At 40.7% G+C, this 17,791-nt stretch overlaps 2 protein-coding genes across 2 annotated transcripts in view; one reads left to right on the top strand and one right to left on the bottom strand.

The window, feature by feature from the left end:
• scn8aa (sodium channel, voltage gated, type VIII, alpha subunit a) overlaps positions 1-1,259 on the bottom strand; it is a 53,874-nt gene extending 52,615 nt beyond the window's left edge. Inside the window, exon 1 of the mRNA XM_067372125.1 lies at positions 984-1,259. Coding sequence (XP_067228226.1) covers positions 984-1,259 — 276 coding nt within the window. The remainder of the gene's footprint in view (positions 1-983) is intronic.
• A 4,442-nt stretch (positions 1,260-5,701) lies between these two features.
• On the top strand, positions 5,702-11,244 carry LOC137008788 (acrosin). Its single transcript, XM_067370505.1, has 5 exons — positions 5,702-5,707; positions 7,197-7,354; positions 9,213-9,484; positions 10,760-10,902; positions 10,993-11,244. Exons 1-5 carry the CDS (start codon positions 5,702-5,704, stop codon positions 11,242-11,244), a joined length of 831 nt encoding a protein of 276 aa, XP_067226606.1.
• Positions 11,245-17,791: the final 6,547 nt, after the last annotated feature.

The raw sequence follows: 17,791 nt of genomic DNA, 5'->3' as shown, positions 1-17,791 counted from the left end.
TTCCAGGCACGCCTATATGCTTTTCAGAATGCCTCAAGCGCACCGCAGGTCATATGACAAGAACTAACCAATCAGCTTCGGCCTTCCATAACAACATCAAAAGCTCAGCTGGGTTTTATTTCTCATCTCCATAAATATATGCTAATGCAAGTGCTAGAAATCAATTAATCCTTTGCTGATACTTCCACGTCATCTTGCAGTGCACAGTTCATGGTTGCATAGCAATGACAGACGCCACGGGAGCGAAAGCGCTTTGGAAGGGAGGAGAAAGTGGCAAGGTCACGCTTTCCACGCGTTTTTAGTCACGACATGTGAACAGCCCCAAACACTGCATTCCTTCAGATTAATGCCGTGTTGAAGCAAAAGTCAGTGCTTATTGTAATGAACTGTGTATGTGCATGATGAGATAAGGTCCTTATCGAAGGTCCTAACAGATACATACATCTGTAAAATGCTCACTGCTGTGCGAGAATGACTGAAAAAAAAAGTCAGGAATCGATAAACAAAATCGAAATGTGTGCATCGTATCAAATACCCAGTTCTTTGAAATTTGGAACCGGTTCTTGATACCCAACCCTACTCACAGACAACCTACAACATACACAAGCCACAAACAAATGCTTCAGCATTGTAGTGGATTACAGGAGGAATTTATTCATATTTTCATATGATTAACATTTTATCATGTATAAAGTATATCCTACAAGGAACATTATTACCATCAGGGGTTTTTTTCTCTCTCTCTCTCTCTAATTATATATATTTATATATATATATATATATATATATATATATATATATATATATATATATATATATATATATATATATATATATATATATAAAATTAATGGCCTAAAAAAAGGTAAAAAAAAAAAAAAAAACATCCTCAGCATCTCCACCTCTGGAATAATCCCAGGTGAGTTGCTAAAAAAATTAACCAGCTGTGCAGGCCACATGAAGAGACATGGTGATGCACTCACTTTCTTATTCATGTAGAAGGGATCTAAATCCTCCAGTGGCGTTGCCACCATGCCAGGAGGGATGTCCCCGTAGATGAAGGGCAGGCTCTTGCCCGCCTCCAGGTCACCGTTAGGCTTGGGCTTGTTCTCGTCGTCATCGTCGCGGTAGCTGCTGTCTGGCTTAGGAGGCGGCTTGGCTTTCTCCTCAGCAATGCGCTTCTCGATTTCACACAGAGATTCCCTGGTAAAGTATTTGAAGCTGTCAGGTCCTGGCGGTGCAAGAAGGGGTGCAGCCATGTTTTCATCCTGCAGCAACTTCTTCTCCTGTTATGTACCCTCCACGGCAGCCAGTTCTATGTCGGAAGGAGAAAAGGACATTACTGGACATCTAGGCTCATATAGTCAGAATCATATAGCTGTCTCGTCCACATTGCAACTAGTTCTGGCCCAGAAGGGCATACTTGTAAAGGAACTGACATGAACCGGTGTGCCCTTACCGCCAAAAGTTTAGCCAATGAGATTAAAGCTTACCAGATCAAGAAAGAACATTCCAGTTTTGCATGCAATATTTTCAGTAAAGCATTTTGTAGATGCTTTTATACATTTTTTTTATCAGTTTTGCATTCTCTGAGAATCAAATCCATGACCTTGTTGTTGTGATACTGTGCTAATATCAATATTGTATTACATTCCTGTTACATTCCTGTACTATACATTTATTTGGGTGTAGAATAAAATAAGCATTAGCAGAAACTGAATCACATAATTTTAGTTCACCCAAAAATGAAATTTCTGTCATTAATTAGTCATCATCATGTCGTTCCACACCTGTAAGAGCTTTGTTCATCTTAAGAACACAAATTAAGATTTTTTGATGAAATCCGAGAGGTATATGACTCATCCATAGATAGCAATATAATCAACACTTTAAAGGCCCAGAAAAGTATTAAAGACATCATTAAAACAGTCGACGTGACTGCAGTAGTTCAACCTTAATTTTATGAAGCGACGAGAATACTTTTTGTGTGCAAAAATAAAACAAAAAACGACTGTTTTAACAATGTCTTTAGTACCTTTCTGGACCTTGAAAGTGTTGATTATATTTCTGTCTATGGACGAGTCATATCTCGGATTTCATCAAAAATATCTTAATTTGTGTTCCGAAGACGAACGAAGGTCTTACAGGTGTGGAATTAATGACAGAATTTTCATTTTTGGGTGAACTAACCCTTTAAGGCCTCTTATCAAGTCATCTTAGCTGCAAAAACTTTATTGAACTCTGCATTGTTTTGTCTGATTATAATTATTAAGATTAATGTACTTCTCTTCAATAAAGGTAGGAAAATGGAGGAATCGAAAAGTTCAGGACTTAAAGTCACAATAAAAAATTAAAGTAGCGACAGATCAGTCTATTATAAGAAAGGGGCGGGGTTAACGCTGACTAAATAATTGGAGAAGTCTGGCATATGTCATCAGTCAAGACATTTTAATTAAAAATTACAAGGTCAAAAAACACATTGATAAATCCTTCACAATAAGATCTAAAATTTTCAAAATAGAGAGTGAATTTGCCAAGTTAGATCACTAGTCATCACTTATACCAGCTATAACTATCTTGTGTTCCGTATCAATAATTAAATTCCAACATAAGAAAGCCCATACAAGCTTGTGACAACTTAAATAATGCAACTCAACAAAAAAACAGTGTCGTTTAGATTTCATTTTAGCTTTTGGAAAGATAAAGTCTTACTGAACAATACTACCTTGTTACATCACCCGCTCACACAAACAGATATGTTCAGCTCTGTGCAGGACAGTAAAATGCTAAGCCTTGCATCTAAAAATATTACCTTACACATCAAAACAATCTGTTGCTAAATTGAGAGCATGTTAGAGAGGGACTGGCACTAGATTCAGGATGAGTCATCCACTTCATGAAAAATGAAAAGCACCCTCCATTATGAGCAGATAAAGGTGATACTTAATGTTTGTCTTTGGATTACATTTGCAATAATATTAATCGACTTTGTGATAAGTGATTCATTGCCCCCTCCCCCTGATTTGTGCTTGCATAACTTCCCAAGGAATGATTCTTTTCTTTTGGGTCATTATGATGGATGTTTCTATTTTAGATGAAAGGGTGCTGGGAGGATGTAGACTGGATTACAAGATACCACACAATAGCACAAGCAGGTTTTAGTTGAACCTGTCTTATCTATGAACGAAATCTCCAATGAGATGTCGATTCGGGACATGCGTTATGTCCCTAAGGCAGCAGAATGGGAAATGGGGTGGGTGAAGGGAGGCCTAGTGAACCACACTGTCTAAAAGCTTGTGTGCACTTATGGGCCAGACACTTAACCAAGTCATATCCTGATAATACAGAGCTACTTAGCTCACTTTTAGCTTTTCTCTGCATCCAATTCCACAGTTTTGTTTCAGAAATGGTGTTTGGCATTTTCAGTCTGCCTTTGAAGTAAACATACCCCATTTACCTTCAAGCAAATGAGACATGTGAACAAAATATCAAAGAATGTGACAAACTTCGGCACATAACAGACACCATTAGTGGCACAAGTCCCATGGATATAAATCTGATATCACTTCAAGACCTGTCGGAAAAAAAAAAACAGCTTAAACCAGCCTGAGCTGGTTTGTTGCTATTAGCTGGTCCCTTGGCAGGTTTTAAAAGGGTTTTGGGCACTTTCTACCGGTCAGGCTGGGACACCAGCTTAAACCAGCTAAGGTTGGTTTAAGTTATTTATTTATTTTCCTCAGCAAGCCAAACAATTAAACAGGAAAGCAAAAGAAATGATTATCCAAACACCTTTTGCAAATGTCTTCTTAGTGAAACAACCTGAGCTTTTATGGTCCAAACAGCACAAGCAAAGACAACTTTACTTAAAGGAGCTGTCCGATCAGCACCACACTGGAAAAAGGGGAATTATTGGGCAAGATTTTTTTTTTTTTTTCTGTAGACATTTTGTATTATCAATCATATTCAAACTGGTTAAACAGTAGTGTTGCTAAAGACAGTTAACAGAAAACTCAAATTTTTCTATGTATCATGCTGGCATTTTTTACTTTTACAGTGCAACTGTAAGATAAAGTACATGAAATCAACTCATGGGGTTATAAAAATGGTGTAAGGGAACCTGTATCAGATGAGTGAGATGGGATTATTTTGGGTGGGCCGAAACATCTCGAAATAACTGAAGAAACTATGGGCTGCACGGGAACAGCTTTAGATAGCTTTAGAAAATGTCAGATGGGATACGTGGGCCAGCTCATTTACAGATGTGAGGACATGTGTAAATTTAAGGAGCATTATGAATATAATTATGAATTCATTTCATCATTCATAAGCTATGTATTTCGAGCTTCTATGCGCCACAGAAATCTCTACATCAAAGTGACACCCTAATGTCTTCAAAATGCAAAATACCTGTTAATAAATTGTGTAGGCTACATTCGCACATACATCTAAAACAGCAATTCCTTCAAACAAACCTCAATCTTATTTTAAGAACGTCAAGTTGTATCGTTATGTGACCGAATGCGCAGTGGTCCTACCTTGATTTCATCAATGTTTGGTCACGAAATCCGTGGCTTAGCAGCACGACGGTTTCACGAACAACATCTTTGAGTCTTCCAAAACGTTGTCACGAGGCAAGAAAACAATTTTGCCTGAAAACTAACGTTTATAAACAGCCCGACACCTCCACGAAAGCGGGCCGAAGCCGCGGAGGAAAAACGGAAAATACTGCAGTGGGTTTTTTTCGCTCTCTCTCGTCGTATTTACCCTTTTATACTCACAGCGCAAGCATGTTTTAGTCATATAACCCCGTTATGGAGAAAAACAGCTATCGCTATTGATGAAAGCGATGTATCTCGACGACGCTGTGCAAGGTTTCTGCTCGCGAGGAACATAAACAAGAAAATGTAGCATACCACACCCGTGCAACCTGCGTCCACCCTACAATCAATAAGCAGCCAAGCATGTATAGCCAGTTGAACGTCTTCATCACAACGAATCATTTAAAACCTGTCCACATGTGCATTTTTGCTCATTTGCTCAGCTTGGCATTCGATAAATGCTGACAAGAAGACCTTTATTCAGATGAGGGTACAAAGCCACAGGCTACGGATCACGTCATTGATCATGCAAATACAAATAACACACCACATATTGCCTTGGAAGGATGTTTAACTCATAACATGACCTCTTAAAATTGTCATTTGAGAGGGGGGAATGAAAAGGCCTAATTACAGCTGGTTAAATTAAACAAAAATGGAGAACTGATAAAACGTCATTACAGTTATAAGGGGATAAAAAGCGAATGTGAATTTTGCGAGGAGCGTCCAGCAGTAAAACCCCCTCAGCGTGCAGCAGCATCTCTGCGACATTCATTGACAGTGCAACGACTTCCATCGCACGGAATAAACACATCGCGAGAGCGATATTTAAACACAATACTTACTCTGATTACGTTAGCGGGTATCCAAAAAATCCTCACTGCACTGCAGATGTCGAATAAATTCGGAAGAAATTGCGGATGTCGCCATATTGTTGCTGCTACCTTCCTTCAGTGTGCACCGTTACCCTGCATAATTGATGACTCCCAGCAAAATGTAAGGGAGTGTCGGCCAATAGGTACCACCAGTTCCACGACAAGAGGCGTTCATTTGAGTTTTCTTTTGGTGAAATCCCAGTTAGGTCCTTTCAGGAATGTTCGGGAATGACGGTATTGATTATATGTATAATGTCTGAAGCAAAAATGACACAACATAAATTGTGTTTGAATTTATTTTAAAACGTTTTTCACGCTGAGGTTGGTGGCTTGGTGTATTATCATGACTTACTAACTTAAATTTATATAAATGGATTAGTTTCTAATTGTCGCCTGTAGTTTCTAAAGGATGACGTTTACTATCATTTTAGTGTCCTTTACATTACTCTTAAAGGTCATAAAAATTGGTCATATATAGATGTAGGATTCATTGATGCTGTTATCTGCATAAACTAAAGATTTGAAATGTGTTGATTTTCTTCCTTTCCCGGGTCTTTCATGACATTACAGTATGAACAATGTTACGTCACTTAGAATCTTTTCAGATTACCTAATAATCAATGGCAAGGACATCCGATTGTTCTATCTGTCTTCTTTCTGTGTCTCGTTTTGCTTCACATTTAAAATGTTTAAAACGGCTCTACAATTAGTCTTCATTAGTAGTTCGTTGCTTTCTGGGATTGCAGGTATTTTTTCTATTATTATTATTCCATTTAATCTAAGAGACGTGAACACAATAGTTTTACTATTTTACTATTGGATAGTTAATGTATTTTTGTAAAAAAAAATAAAAAAAAAAAAAAGACTTAAGAAAACATAAGTGGAAAGTATGTCTTTATGTCTTGGACAGGAGTCAAAAATTGTCCACTTTCAAACAAAAGGTATCAAATTATTTCAGGCAATATATATCAGGCAATTATGGGCAAACAAAACAAATGGTAATATAAGAATAAATGTATATTTCTTTTTATTTTCTTTCATTTAATGTTACAATACTTTAAATTCCACAATTTTATGATGCGATTATCATTACTTATTCAAAATAGGATGTTCCCAATGACGTGTTTACATGCATTGTGTCAGAGACATCTTATTAGACCTTTTAAATATTACATGCATCAAAAACGCATATAAACATTTGAAAAAAAAATTTGATGTTTATCTGCTTACCCCCAGCACATTCAAGATGTAGGTGACTTTGTTTCTTTAGTAGAACACAAATGATGATTTTTAACTCCAACCGTTGCGGTCTGTCAGTCTTATAATGCGAGTGAATGGGAACTTGAACAATAAGAGTCGAAAAAACTTGCATAGAGAAATCCAAATTAAACCCTGCGGCTTGTGATGACACATTGATGTCCCAAGACATGAAACGATCGGTTTGTGCGAGAAAACGAACATTATTTATATATTTTTTTTACCTCTAAAACACCACTATGTCCAACTGCGTTCAGCACTCGCTTAGTGAGGTCTGATCGCACTCTGTATATGCGCGAGACATTAATATTATTTACAGACAATCTAATCATATGGTTATGTTACATAAAAAGTGATCAGAAGTGTTATATATATATATATATATATATATATATATATATATATATATATATATATATATATAACTATAATGTTCTTTTAAGGTTGTGGACAGCGAACTTTGCAGAAGCCGTCAAAGCCATTTCGAATTTCAGGAGGCCATTCTGCATTAGAAGGTGCATGGCCTTGGCAGGTGAGCATACAGAGGATGTCAAGGCATATCTGTGGTGGGTCCATCATAAACCACTTGTGGGTAATCACAGCATCCCACTGCTTCAAAAATAGGTGAGCACTTTATCCTTTATGCATTTGTGTGTAGTTTCCACATCTGACTATTTTAACTTTAAGCAATGAATGTGGTTAGATGAAGAGGTGATACATTTTATCTGAGCACACAGATGCACATTAAGTTAAATAAGTTGATCTAAAATTATATAGGCCTACTTGCAGTAGTGGTTCAGTTAATTATATGCATATTTCTTTTTTTAAGATTAGCACTGAATGTACATTACTACACCATTTTTACGCATCAAGAAAATGCCTTAAACAATAAAAGCAACTCTTAAAGTTCACCCAAAAATTACATTTCTGTCATTAATTACTCACCCTCATGTCGTTCCACACCCGTAAGACCTTTGTTCATCTTCTGAACACAAATTAAGATATTTTCGATGAAATCCGAGGGTTTCTGAAGCACACATAGGCTCTGACTCTGACACTAGCTTCCACTATCAACATCTAGACGGCTTCCTCTGCATTAGGTAGGTATAAGATATGATACATATAACTATGAAATGTAGAGTATATGTTAGATATATAGCAATCACAGATATTTAGAGGGGCAATTCTCCCCAAAAATTAGAAACAGCCAAATTGTCCCTCAATATTTGATATGATGCTGCTCTGCTGCATCCTATTACATGCAGCTCTGTTTGTTATTTAGATGACAAATAGTTTTAAAAGTTTTTAGGTTGCTCTGTCTCAACAGTCTAACAGCGCTCGTCAATGTCAAAATGAGTGAGATGGCCAATCAAATCAAAGAAGTTGAGAAGGCAGGTCTTACTGTTTACAGAAGACGAGGAAAGTAACAGCTTAACATTAATATTTAACTGTTTTATGAGTGAAATGTTGAACGACCAACACTAATATCCCGGGATGCAAGCAACTCAACTTTTTAAGAAATGTCACTGTTTTGAATGTAAAATATGGTATAATTTATATTTGATTCATGTAACTCATAACTGATGAATGTGACAAGACAAGAAATGTTTTTGTTTTCGACATATCAGATATCAGTAAGTGTGAACGTGTGCATATTTTAAAACAAAATATTATTTGCAAATTGTTTAAATTGATTACTTCACAACTGCAGTAGAACTTATTTTATCATTTTTGTTATTTTTGTTTTGTTTTTGAGCAAGCAGTTTTCTCATCACTTCATAACATTAAGGTTAAACCACTGTAGTCACGTGGACTATTTTAATGATGTCTATACCACCTTTCTGGACCTTAAAAGGTGCAGTGATGTTGCTGCCTGTGTGGTTCAGAAACAAAATATCTTAATAGACCTTTTTCACAGACTGTGATGATTTTACAGTAATCAATATCGTAAATCTTGCAGTGTTTTTTTTTTATTTTCATTTTTTATAAAATGTATGTACATTTATAACACTACACTTTGTATTACATTACCTTTTCATTAAATTACAAAAAACTAATAAAGCTGCTGTGAGGGTGTTTCTAATACAGCGGCTATGGAAGTGACAGTAAAAATGACATATTTCTCTCTTCTGGCTGCCGTTATCAATCCCTCTCTATTTTTTTTTTTCCTCTTTTTGAACGTTGTGAAAACACTACTGTGGAGTTTTTCTTTTGCTATTTGTACAAATGGAAACACAAAAAATATATTTAATGAAGTCTCTTATTCACCGCTATAAAAGTTTACCCAACTACGATGATTTCCGCTTCTGAGAAACTCGGAAATGTGAAAAGGGTCTATTTGTGTTTGGAAAATGAACGGTCTTACAGGTTTCGGACGACATGAAGTTTTGAGTACTTAATGACAGAAATTTCATTTTTGGGTGAACTAACCCTTTAATTTCGAAATAATAGTTTTTATTACAGATCTTTTGCATCTTTCTAGTAACAACTATAAACTACAAGTAGTGGCTGGAGTGAATTCTCGATCCAAGCAAGAAAAGGGTGTCCAGTATCGCTCAGTTCACCAAGTGATCCTGCATGAGAATTTCAGCCGATCATATTATGACAACGATGTGGCACTTTTGCATCTGCATCACCCTTTGTATTTCACAAATCATGTGCAGCCTTTGTGCATACTTGAAAATGAAATGGATGAGAAGCAGCTCCGCTTCGACTCATGTTACATCACTGGTTGGGGCAGCTCAGTGTTAGAAGGTTAGTGTTCAAATGTCCAAAACTCAAAATTTAAAGGTGCCCTAGATTCAAAAATTTAATCTACCTCGGCATAGTTAAATAACAAGAGTTCAGTGCATAGAAATGACATACAGTGAGTCTCAAACTCCATTGTTTCCTCCTTCTTATATAAATCTCATTTGTTTAAAAGACCTTGAAGAACAGGTGAATCTCAACATAACACCGACTGTTACGTAACGGGATCATTAATATGTACGCCCCCAATATTTGCATATGCCAGCCCATGTTCCCAACATTATAAAGGCATTAGACAAGGGCAGAACGTCTGGATGTGCACTGGTGAATCATCAGACTAGGTAAGCAAGCAAGGACAATAGCGAAAAATGGCAGATGGAGCAATAATAACTGACATGATCCATGATATCATGATATTTTTAGTGATATTTGTAAATTGTCTTTCTAAATGTTTCGTTAGCATGTTGCTAATGTACTGTTAAATGTGGTTAAAGTTACCATCTTTTCTTACTGTATTCACGGAGACAAGAGCCGTCACTATTTTCATTTTTAAACACTTGCAGTCTGTATAATTCATAAACACAACTTCATTCTTTATAAATCTCTCCAACAGTGTAGCATTAGCCGTTAGCCACGGAGCATAGCCTCAAACTCATTTAGAATCAATGTAAACATCAAAATAAACACTGTACTTACATGTAAACACTGTACTAACACTTTGTAAAGATCGATTTAAAGGGTTATATTAGCTGTTTGAACTTTTTTTATGTTAAGGCAAGAGCGAGCTCTTGGGGCGTGGAGCACCAGATTTAAAGGGCCACACACGCTGAATCGGCTAATTTCTAATTATGGGGTATTTTGAGCTGAAACTTCACAGACACATTCAGGGGACACCTTAGACTTATATTACATCTTTTTAAAAAAAGTTCTAGGGCACCTTTAAAAAAATACAAAAATCTCAAAATCATTATTAACAGATGATTATTTAGCAGAATGTGTAATACATTATTTTTGGTATCTTTCTGGCAGTTAAACTTTTAATAATATGAGTTTATATAATCAGTTCTCTCTTTCCTCTTTAAGAAGAAACACATTTTATGACATCTTTTTTTATATAAAATTAGTGTTTTTAACATTTATTAAGATTGTTTCTTCTGATTTTATTCTAGTAGAATATTTAACAGAAAGAATAATCTTGATTAGAATTTAAGATTATGCTTATGTCTTGATTAGAAATATAGATTTTTTTTAAAGGTCTGAAACATTTTATTGTATTTTAAGGAATGTTAGTTGACACTCTTCAGGAAGCTGAAGTTGAGCTCATTGATACTGGAATCTGCAACCAGAGAAGCTGGCATAATGGCCATGTTAATGACAACATGATCTGTGCAGGATTTGACAAAGGGGGAGTTGACACATGTCAGGTAATGTCATCTCATTATATCACAGTGCAGAGTAACTGGTCAGTGATAGACAGTGATTAACAATATCTGTTGGAATACTCTTCAATCAAGGGTGACAGCGGAGGCCCTCTACAGTGTTACAGCCAAGACATGGAGAGATTTTACCTTTATGGTGTGACAAGTCATGGAGTGGACTGTGCATTGCCAAAGAAACCAGGCATATATACTCGTGCTAGCCGGTACACAGTCTGGCTGAGAGAAGCTCAAAGAAGATCTGTATCTGCAGCCTCAGTCACAGATCTGCCAGTTTTTAAATTATTCTCAGCCCTGTTTTTCTCTACCTGGATAGGCCTGCTAATATGAGCCATGCCCCATCAGATGTCAGAACATCTCTGCTGCTTTGCAGTCATTTCAATAAAAGCTCTCTCAAACAATGGTTTGGCGTTATTTAATTATTGAATTAACAGTAGTTAAATATTGGGGAAAAAATGCAGTTTTTTTTTGCTTTTATTGCCAGTGGCTTTTATTGCTCAGGGGTTTTAAGCATGGTTTTAAGAGGAATGGTTCTCTTTCATCATCTCGTGTTCGAGATCCACCTATGGGAAGGGCATCCGTACCTGACCTCTGCAGAAGCATCCAATTGCACAAAGTCTGGCTAGACAGACAGAAGCGCATAGCCAATGCCAGGTAAGGCCCCACCCCCTTACCTGAGAAATCTCGCCAATTCCGGCGACTGCCTTTCTCTTGCCTGCTCGGTCGCGTGTGGAAGACATGTGCAGGAAGCTCTGGAATTCCCCGAAAATTGTAGCCACTGCCTGGCACTTTCCAAGAAGCTCCGTCGCCACAGACATAAGGTGGCCGCTACTCAAAGTTTGAATTTTGGGCAGTCGGACTCTGACGGGGGAAACAACGACAATGGTGCATGCCCGGGGGACTCCCGGGAAGCGCCAACTTTGAATTGGGCTGACCAAGCCGAATCTGCTTTCCTTGATGACATCTTAACCGGTGAACCCTCATTCGCAAACGTGCCGCCCAGCTCTGGGGACGAGGGCGACACAAGCCTTCTCGAAGGCTCTGATGATGAGGAGGCCATCCCACCTTCTGTAGCTCCTCAGGCTCACGCGCCTGCAACTCTTCCTCAATCTGTCCTCTTTGAATATTGTGAGCGAGCGGCCCCTTGCCTCAATATCGAATGGCCGGCTTTACAAGGTGCCAGCGACCAGGAGAGGGACATCATTGATGGAAAACTTCTGGATCCGCCTCCCAGGCCAGGAAAACAGCTTTTCCCTGTCCGTCCCGCTTGTGCCAAGCATATGAAGTACAGTTGGGGGGACCCGCTCGACTTCAGGTCTCGAGGTGAAAGACATGAAGGCCCTCGGCATGGGTGACCCCCCCAGCATTGAGCCCTCCATCACCAGACACCTCAATCCTTCTCAAGGTGGGCTGCTCGCCCCTCCCAAGCCTGTTCTTCCTAGCAAAATGGACAGTTTCTCTCAGTCCATCCATCAGGCTTCCAGCTTTAGCAGTTATAACCTTAAATGTTTCCTCGCTCCTCTCGGCTTACCAGGCTGAGCTTCTTGAGGACATGGGTCAGCAGTTGGAGAAAGGGTCTGCCCCGCCCTTGCTTTGGAAGGAGATCGTCACCATCAACGATCTCGTTCTCTGCAATGCCCGCCAGGCCATCCAAGCCAGCGGGCATTCAATGGCTCTTTCCGTAGTCGGTGAGTGCGCGCTGTGGCTCAACCTATCAGGCCTCCCTGATAGCGAGAAGCAACGCGTCACAGGAGCACCAGTGGAGGCCAGTCAAGCCCTCTTTCACCCTGCCGTCGCCCTTATGCAGCAATGCTGTGATGACATAAAGAAAGAGGACGAGGCTTTTAAGTTGTGTCTGCCCCGTAAATCAGCACCGCGCCAGGTTCCCCCTCCACGGCCATCTAACCTGACTGCAGCGGGTCGTAATTTCCAGGGTCCAGTCAGAGCCAAACCTCGTGGGAAACCGCCAGCGCAGCACGGTAATCCCTCGCCTGCAAAACCGTGGGGCAAACATCCTAAGAAACTTCATAACTCCACTACCTCTGATCAGAAAGTGTGCACAAGCAGTGTCATCACACAGCTCCCTACACTTACATCTCACAAGTTCAATAAAGGCTTCGGCCCCAGTGTTCCCCAACACACAAAAAATAAAAACCTCAAAATGTCTAACGAATCATATTAATTCGTTAATAAGAGAGAACCTCTCTTTGCAGAGAGAGGAAATCTCTCTGAACCCCTGCATGTCGCCCCTAGTTCATCCACTAGATGGCGCCATTGCTTCACAAATGAGCCAGCCGGGCACACACAAAGCCATCAGCGCCTTAAGCTGAGTTCAGACTGTACGATTTTAGACCCGATTATGACTCGCCGACAGGTTTTGAGAAATCGCCGACAAATGCCCGAAATCACAGGCAAATCGGTGCTCGTTCACGCGAGTGACAATCACGCAGTGTGAATGAGCAAAGACGCGATATGAGAGAATCGCCGACGAGTCACCGATGCCCGTGACATATTTGGCATGCTAAATATCTGGACCTGTCGGCGATTCAAAATCCTGCAGTGTGAAAAGTGTTCTGACTGAAAACTACATCGGCGATGACCGACAGCCAATAAGAGAGCAACATACAGAGCAGCGGGGAGTTCGGGGAGGAGTTATAGACCACAATATCAGCAAGCATGGCTTCGTTTCAGATAAACATTACAATTCTATCAAACAGAAACAAAGCACAAACCTTTGCTTGACCATCCGCAACAGCAGCACATTGAAAAGTTATTTATTTACCTCCAACTCTCGTTGCAGAACACACAATCCACAGTCTCATCAACTATTTCCTCCATATTTTTTTTTTCTTGTTTTCGCTGCAAATCAGCGCACAGGCAACTTGTATTGCAAGCTTCTTGCGGGCTACTGTTTTTAATAATAATAACAATAACTCCGGTCTTGCACGCGTGATATCACGTTGTTTCCTTGTCACATCTCTAGTGTGTTTGGTTGTGAAACGTAGTTTGAGTGCCAGACAGAGTTGTCGGCGATTCTTTCTATTGTAAAGTCATGCAGTGTGAAACCTTCTGTCGCCGATCCATCGTGCAGTTTGAACACAGCAGCAACTGAATGCTGGCCAAGATAGTCATGCAGTGTGAAAAGAACAGTGACCCGACTACTTTGAAAATCGTGCAGTCTGAACTCGGCTTTACTGGCTCGGGTAGGGACACTCTCGAGTTACGAGTCTGCTTGGTAGACTGTTTCCGCTCCAGAATGGGTGACGCTTACAATAACGCAGGGCTACAGACTGCAGTTTGTAATGAAACCCCCACATTTCAACGGCGTTCTCTCTTCACGCACGGAGGAGAGTGCCGCTCACATTCTGAAAGAGGAAATTTCTTCCCTTCTAGACAAGGGAGCGATTCAGGTGGTGCCCCACAATCTGATAAATCTGGGATTTTATTCTCGTTATTTCCTGGTTCCAAAGAAGGACGGTTCTCTCCGTCCCATCCTGGACCTCCAAGTGTTAAACAAACATTTGAGGAAATACAATTTCAGAATGTTAACTCACGGCACTGTGGCCCGCGCCATAAATCAGAATGATTGGTTCATGTTGGTCGATCTGAAAGATTCTTTTTTCCACATAAGCATTTATCCGCCACACAGGAGGTTTCTTCGTTTCGACTATCAAGGCACATGTTATGAATTCACAGTTCTCCCCTTTGGGCTCGCTTTAAGTCCAAGGACTTTCTGTCTGTGTGCAGAAGCAGGTTTAGCTCCCCTGAGATTGTCAGGTCTGTGGATTTTTACATACATTTTTACATAGCCGTGGTGCCTCCCCCTCCGCACAGATCTATTATCTCAAGCGAACGGGGAGATTATCACCCACATCCGGACAGGGTGGCTCTCTGGGCCTGGCCTGTGAGAGGACAAACTTAAATGCGCTAGGATTTCCCTCGCGTGTGATTGCTACTATACAAAATGCCAGGGCTATTTCTACACGATCCTTATATGGTTGTAAGTGGCAAGTGTTTGAAGGGTGGTGTGATGGGCATGGTCTCACATCATATCAATGCTCAGTTTCTGATATTTTGTGTTTCTTACAAGACCTTATGGATAAAAGAAGGCCTTTTACCACTATTATGGTTTACCTGGCGGCTATATCACGCCTGTCGCGGTCGGGCAGCATCCTCTAATCCACAGATTTATGAAGGGTGCCTGTCGTTCCTTGCCAGTCATCAGGAGAACTGTTCCTGAATGGGACCTTTCCATGGTGCTGGAGGCTCTGTCTCAATACCCTTTTGAGCCCCTGGGAAGTATTTCCCTGAAGCTAATGTCCTTCAAGACAGCTTTGCTCTTGGCCTTGGCTTCAGCTAAATGTGTCAGTGAGCTGCACGCACTCTCTGTTCATTCCTTGTGCACTAAATTCTCTTAGTGGAGATAAGGTTTTTGTTAAGCCTAACCCAGCTTTTATGCCTAAGTGCTTCCCTGCGTTCACATCGGAGGTGTTGGAGCTGTCTGCTTTTATCCCATATGTGCATTACAGATATATATTACCAGGACCAGTGCTTTTATTTCATGGGCGCCCCCTCACAAGGGGAGTCCCATATCTAAGCAACGCCTCTCACATTGGCTTGTGAATGCTATTGCTTTGGCATATGAATCTAAGGGAGTTCATCCCCCAGGTAACATTAGAGCTCATTCCACGAGGGGCTTAGCCGCCTCTTGGGCTTTGTTTAGAGGAGTGTCACTGCAGGACATCTGCTCTGCTGCCAGCTGGGCCTCTCCCCATACATTTGTGCATTACTGCCGACTGGATGTTACCAAAGCCTCGGTAGCACATCCTGTTTTAGGGGTGGGTCTTCATAGCCCTCTTTGTTACCTTCTTTTCTTCCTTCCTATTTTCACATTGTTGTAAAAGAACAAGGGGTGTGTGGGCCGGCAGGTCACGCACATTCATGCCACCAAGCATGCATTTACATTCCTACCTGGGTGTTTATATTTGTATTGCTGGGTTTATTTACATCTGTGTGCTTCATGCAATGTTCATGTCATGCCTGTACACAGCAATCAGTGTGTGCGACAGGGTTGCAAGGTGCATGATTATGGGACGTGTCAGGCACCGACCCCCTGGGTTGACCGTCCTTCTCTAGCTTACAGAACTTCACTGTGAGTGTATTGGGCAATCAGGGAGCTGTCCATGTCTCTCCCATAGGTGGATTTCGAACACGAGATGATGAAAAAGAACAATAGGTTACTGTCGTAACCCCGGTTCTCTGAAACATAGAGTGGAGAGATCCACCAGCTTTGCCCCACTTGCTGCACGAGAAGCGAATATGCTTACTGGAAAATAGCTGTGCGTATGGGCCTTATATGCTCTCAGGTAAGGGGGTGGGGCCTTACCTGGCATTGGCTACGTGCTTCTGTCTGTCTAGCCAGACTTGGTGCAATTGGATGCTTATGCAGAGGTCAGGTATGGATGCCCTTCCCATGGGTGGATCTCTCCACTCGATGTTTCAGAGAGCTGGAGTTATGACACTCACCTATTGTTTTGGTGATCCCCTGCCGATTATTATTATTAGCCTATTATTAGCTTAACTGCTTTAAATTGGCTTTTTGCTCACTTTGACTTATAGATATAAAATGACACATATACGGCAAGATAATACAAATATAATTTCACTCACCTAGCCTGTCACTCGAAGCAAGCACCCATCCCCAGCCATTCCCTCCGTAAATGTCTGTGTTAAAAGAGTGCATTGGGCCATTTATTAAAGCTGGCTGCTGTAGCCTATATTTGTATATTTGCAACTTAGCCGTGGAGTATTCCTTCATTTTTAATTCATAGACTGATTGAATGATAGCTTGGTAAATTAGTTGGCGATCAAATATTCAATGTTGCTACTCTCCATAATTAAGATACTTACATTATCAGCACAGTGGTCGCAGTTCAAACTAATATCATGTTATTCAAGTCATTTACGACTCTATGATGATTGGTTGATATACCAAGGCTAGCCTCCCCTGCAATGTTTTTTTTTTCTCAACTCTCCTAAGGAGATAAGGGGACACAGGGGGAGTCCCATATCTAAGCAACGCCTCTCACATTGGCTTGTGAATGCTATTGCTTTGGAATAAGAATTTAAGGGAGTTCATCCCCCAGGTAACATTAGAGCTCATTCCACGAGGGGCTTAGCCGCCTCTTGGGCTTTGTTTAGAGGAGTGTCACTGCAGGACATCTGCTCTGCTGCCAGCTGGGCCTCTCCCCATACCTTTGTGCATTACTACCGACTGGATGTTAATATCACGTTATTCAAGTAATTTATGACTCTACGATGATTGGTTGATATACCAAGGCTTGCCTCCTTTCATAACTCTCCTAAGCGCTGAATGTAAAACACTCGCTGGTGATTGGCTAATTATTTACCAACTGAAGTACCAGATAGCCCATCTCTGGATGTGCCTCCCCCTCCCCTTCTCTATCCCCTTAAGGCAGGAACACACCAAGCCGACGGTCAGCCATCGGGCAGTTTTTCGTCGTTTCCTCGTTTGCTTTTTTCGGCCGATTCGAAATGTTGAATCGCCGTCGGAGCTCGGCAGTCCGTCGGGCCATCTGATCATTCTGATTGGCTGTTCAGCTACTGCCACCTGATGGTTCGGAAAGGCATTTCATCTCACGCAGGCGCAGAACTGACGTGCTACTTGGCCGTCGGCTGTTTAGCGTCGGTTTGGTGTTTCAGGGCAACTTTGGACACAGATGCTGCCGACGTGAGCCAACCCCGCGGTCTGCTTTCGTCGCCACTAGTTCGTCTGCGTTGGCTTCTGGCCTTTAGCGGTTGCAATCGGGCAGGTTTGGCCCTTTCGTGAAAGAACAGTGCTTTTGAATTCAGTTAT

Source organism: Chanodichthys erythropterus, chromosome 20, assembly GCF_024489055.1.
Source record: "Chanodichthys erythropterus isolate Z2021 chromosome 20, ASM2448905v1, whole genome shotgun sequence".
NCBI lineage: Eukaryota > Metazoa > Chordata > Actinopteri > Cypriniformes > Xenocyprididae > Chanodichthys > Chanodichthys erythropterus.
Note: the sequence above shows the minus strand (reverse complement) of the source record. Positions and strands in the feature narration are given on the sequence as shown.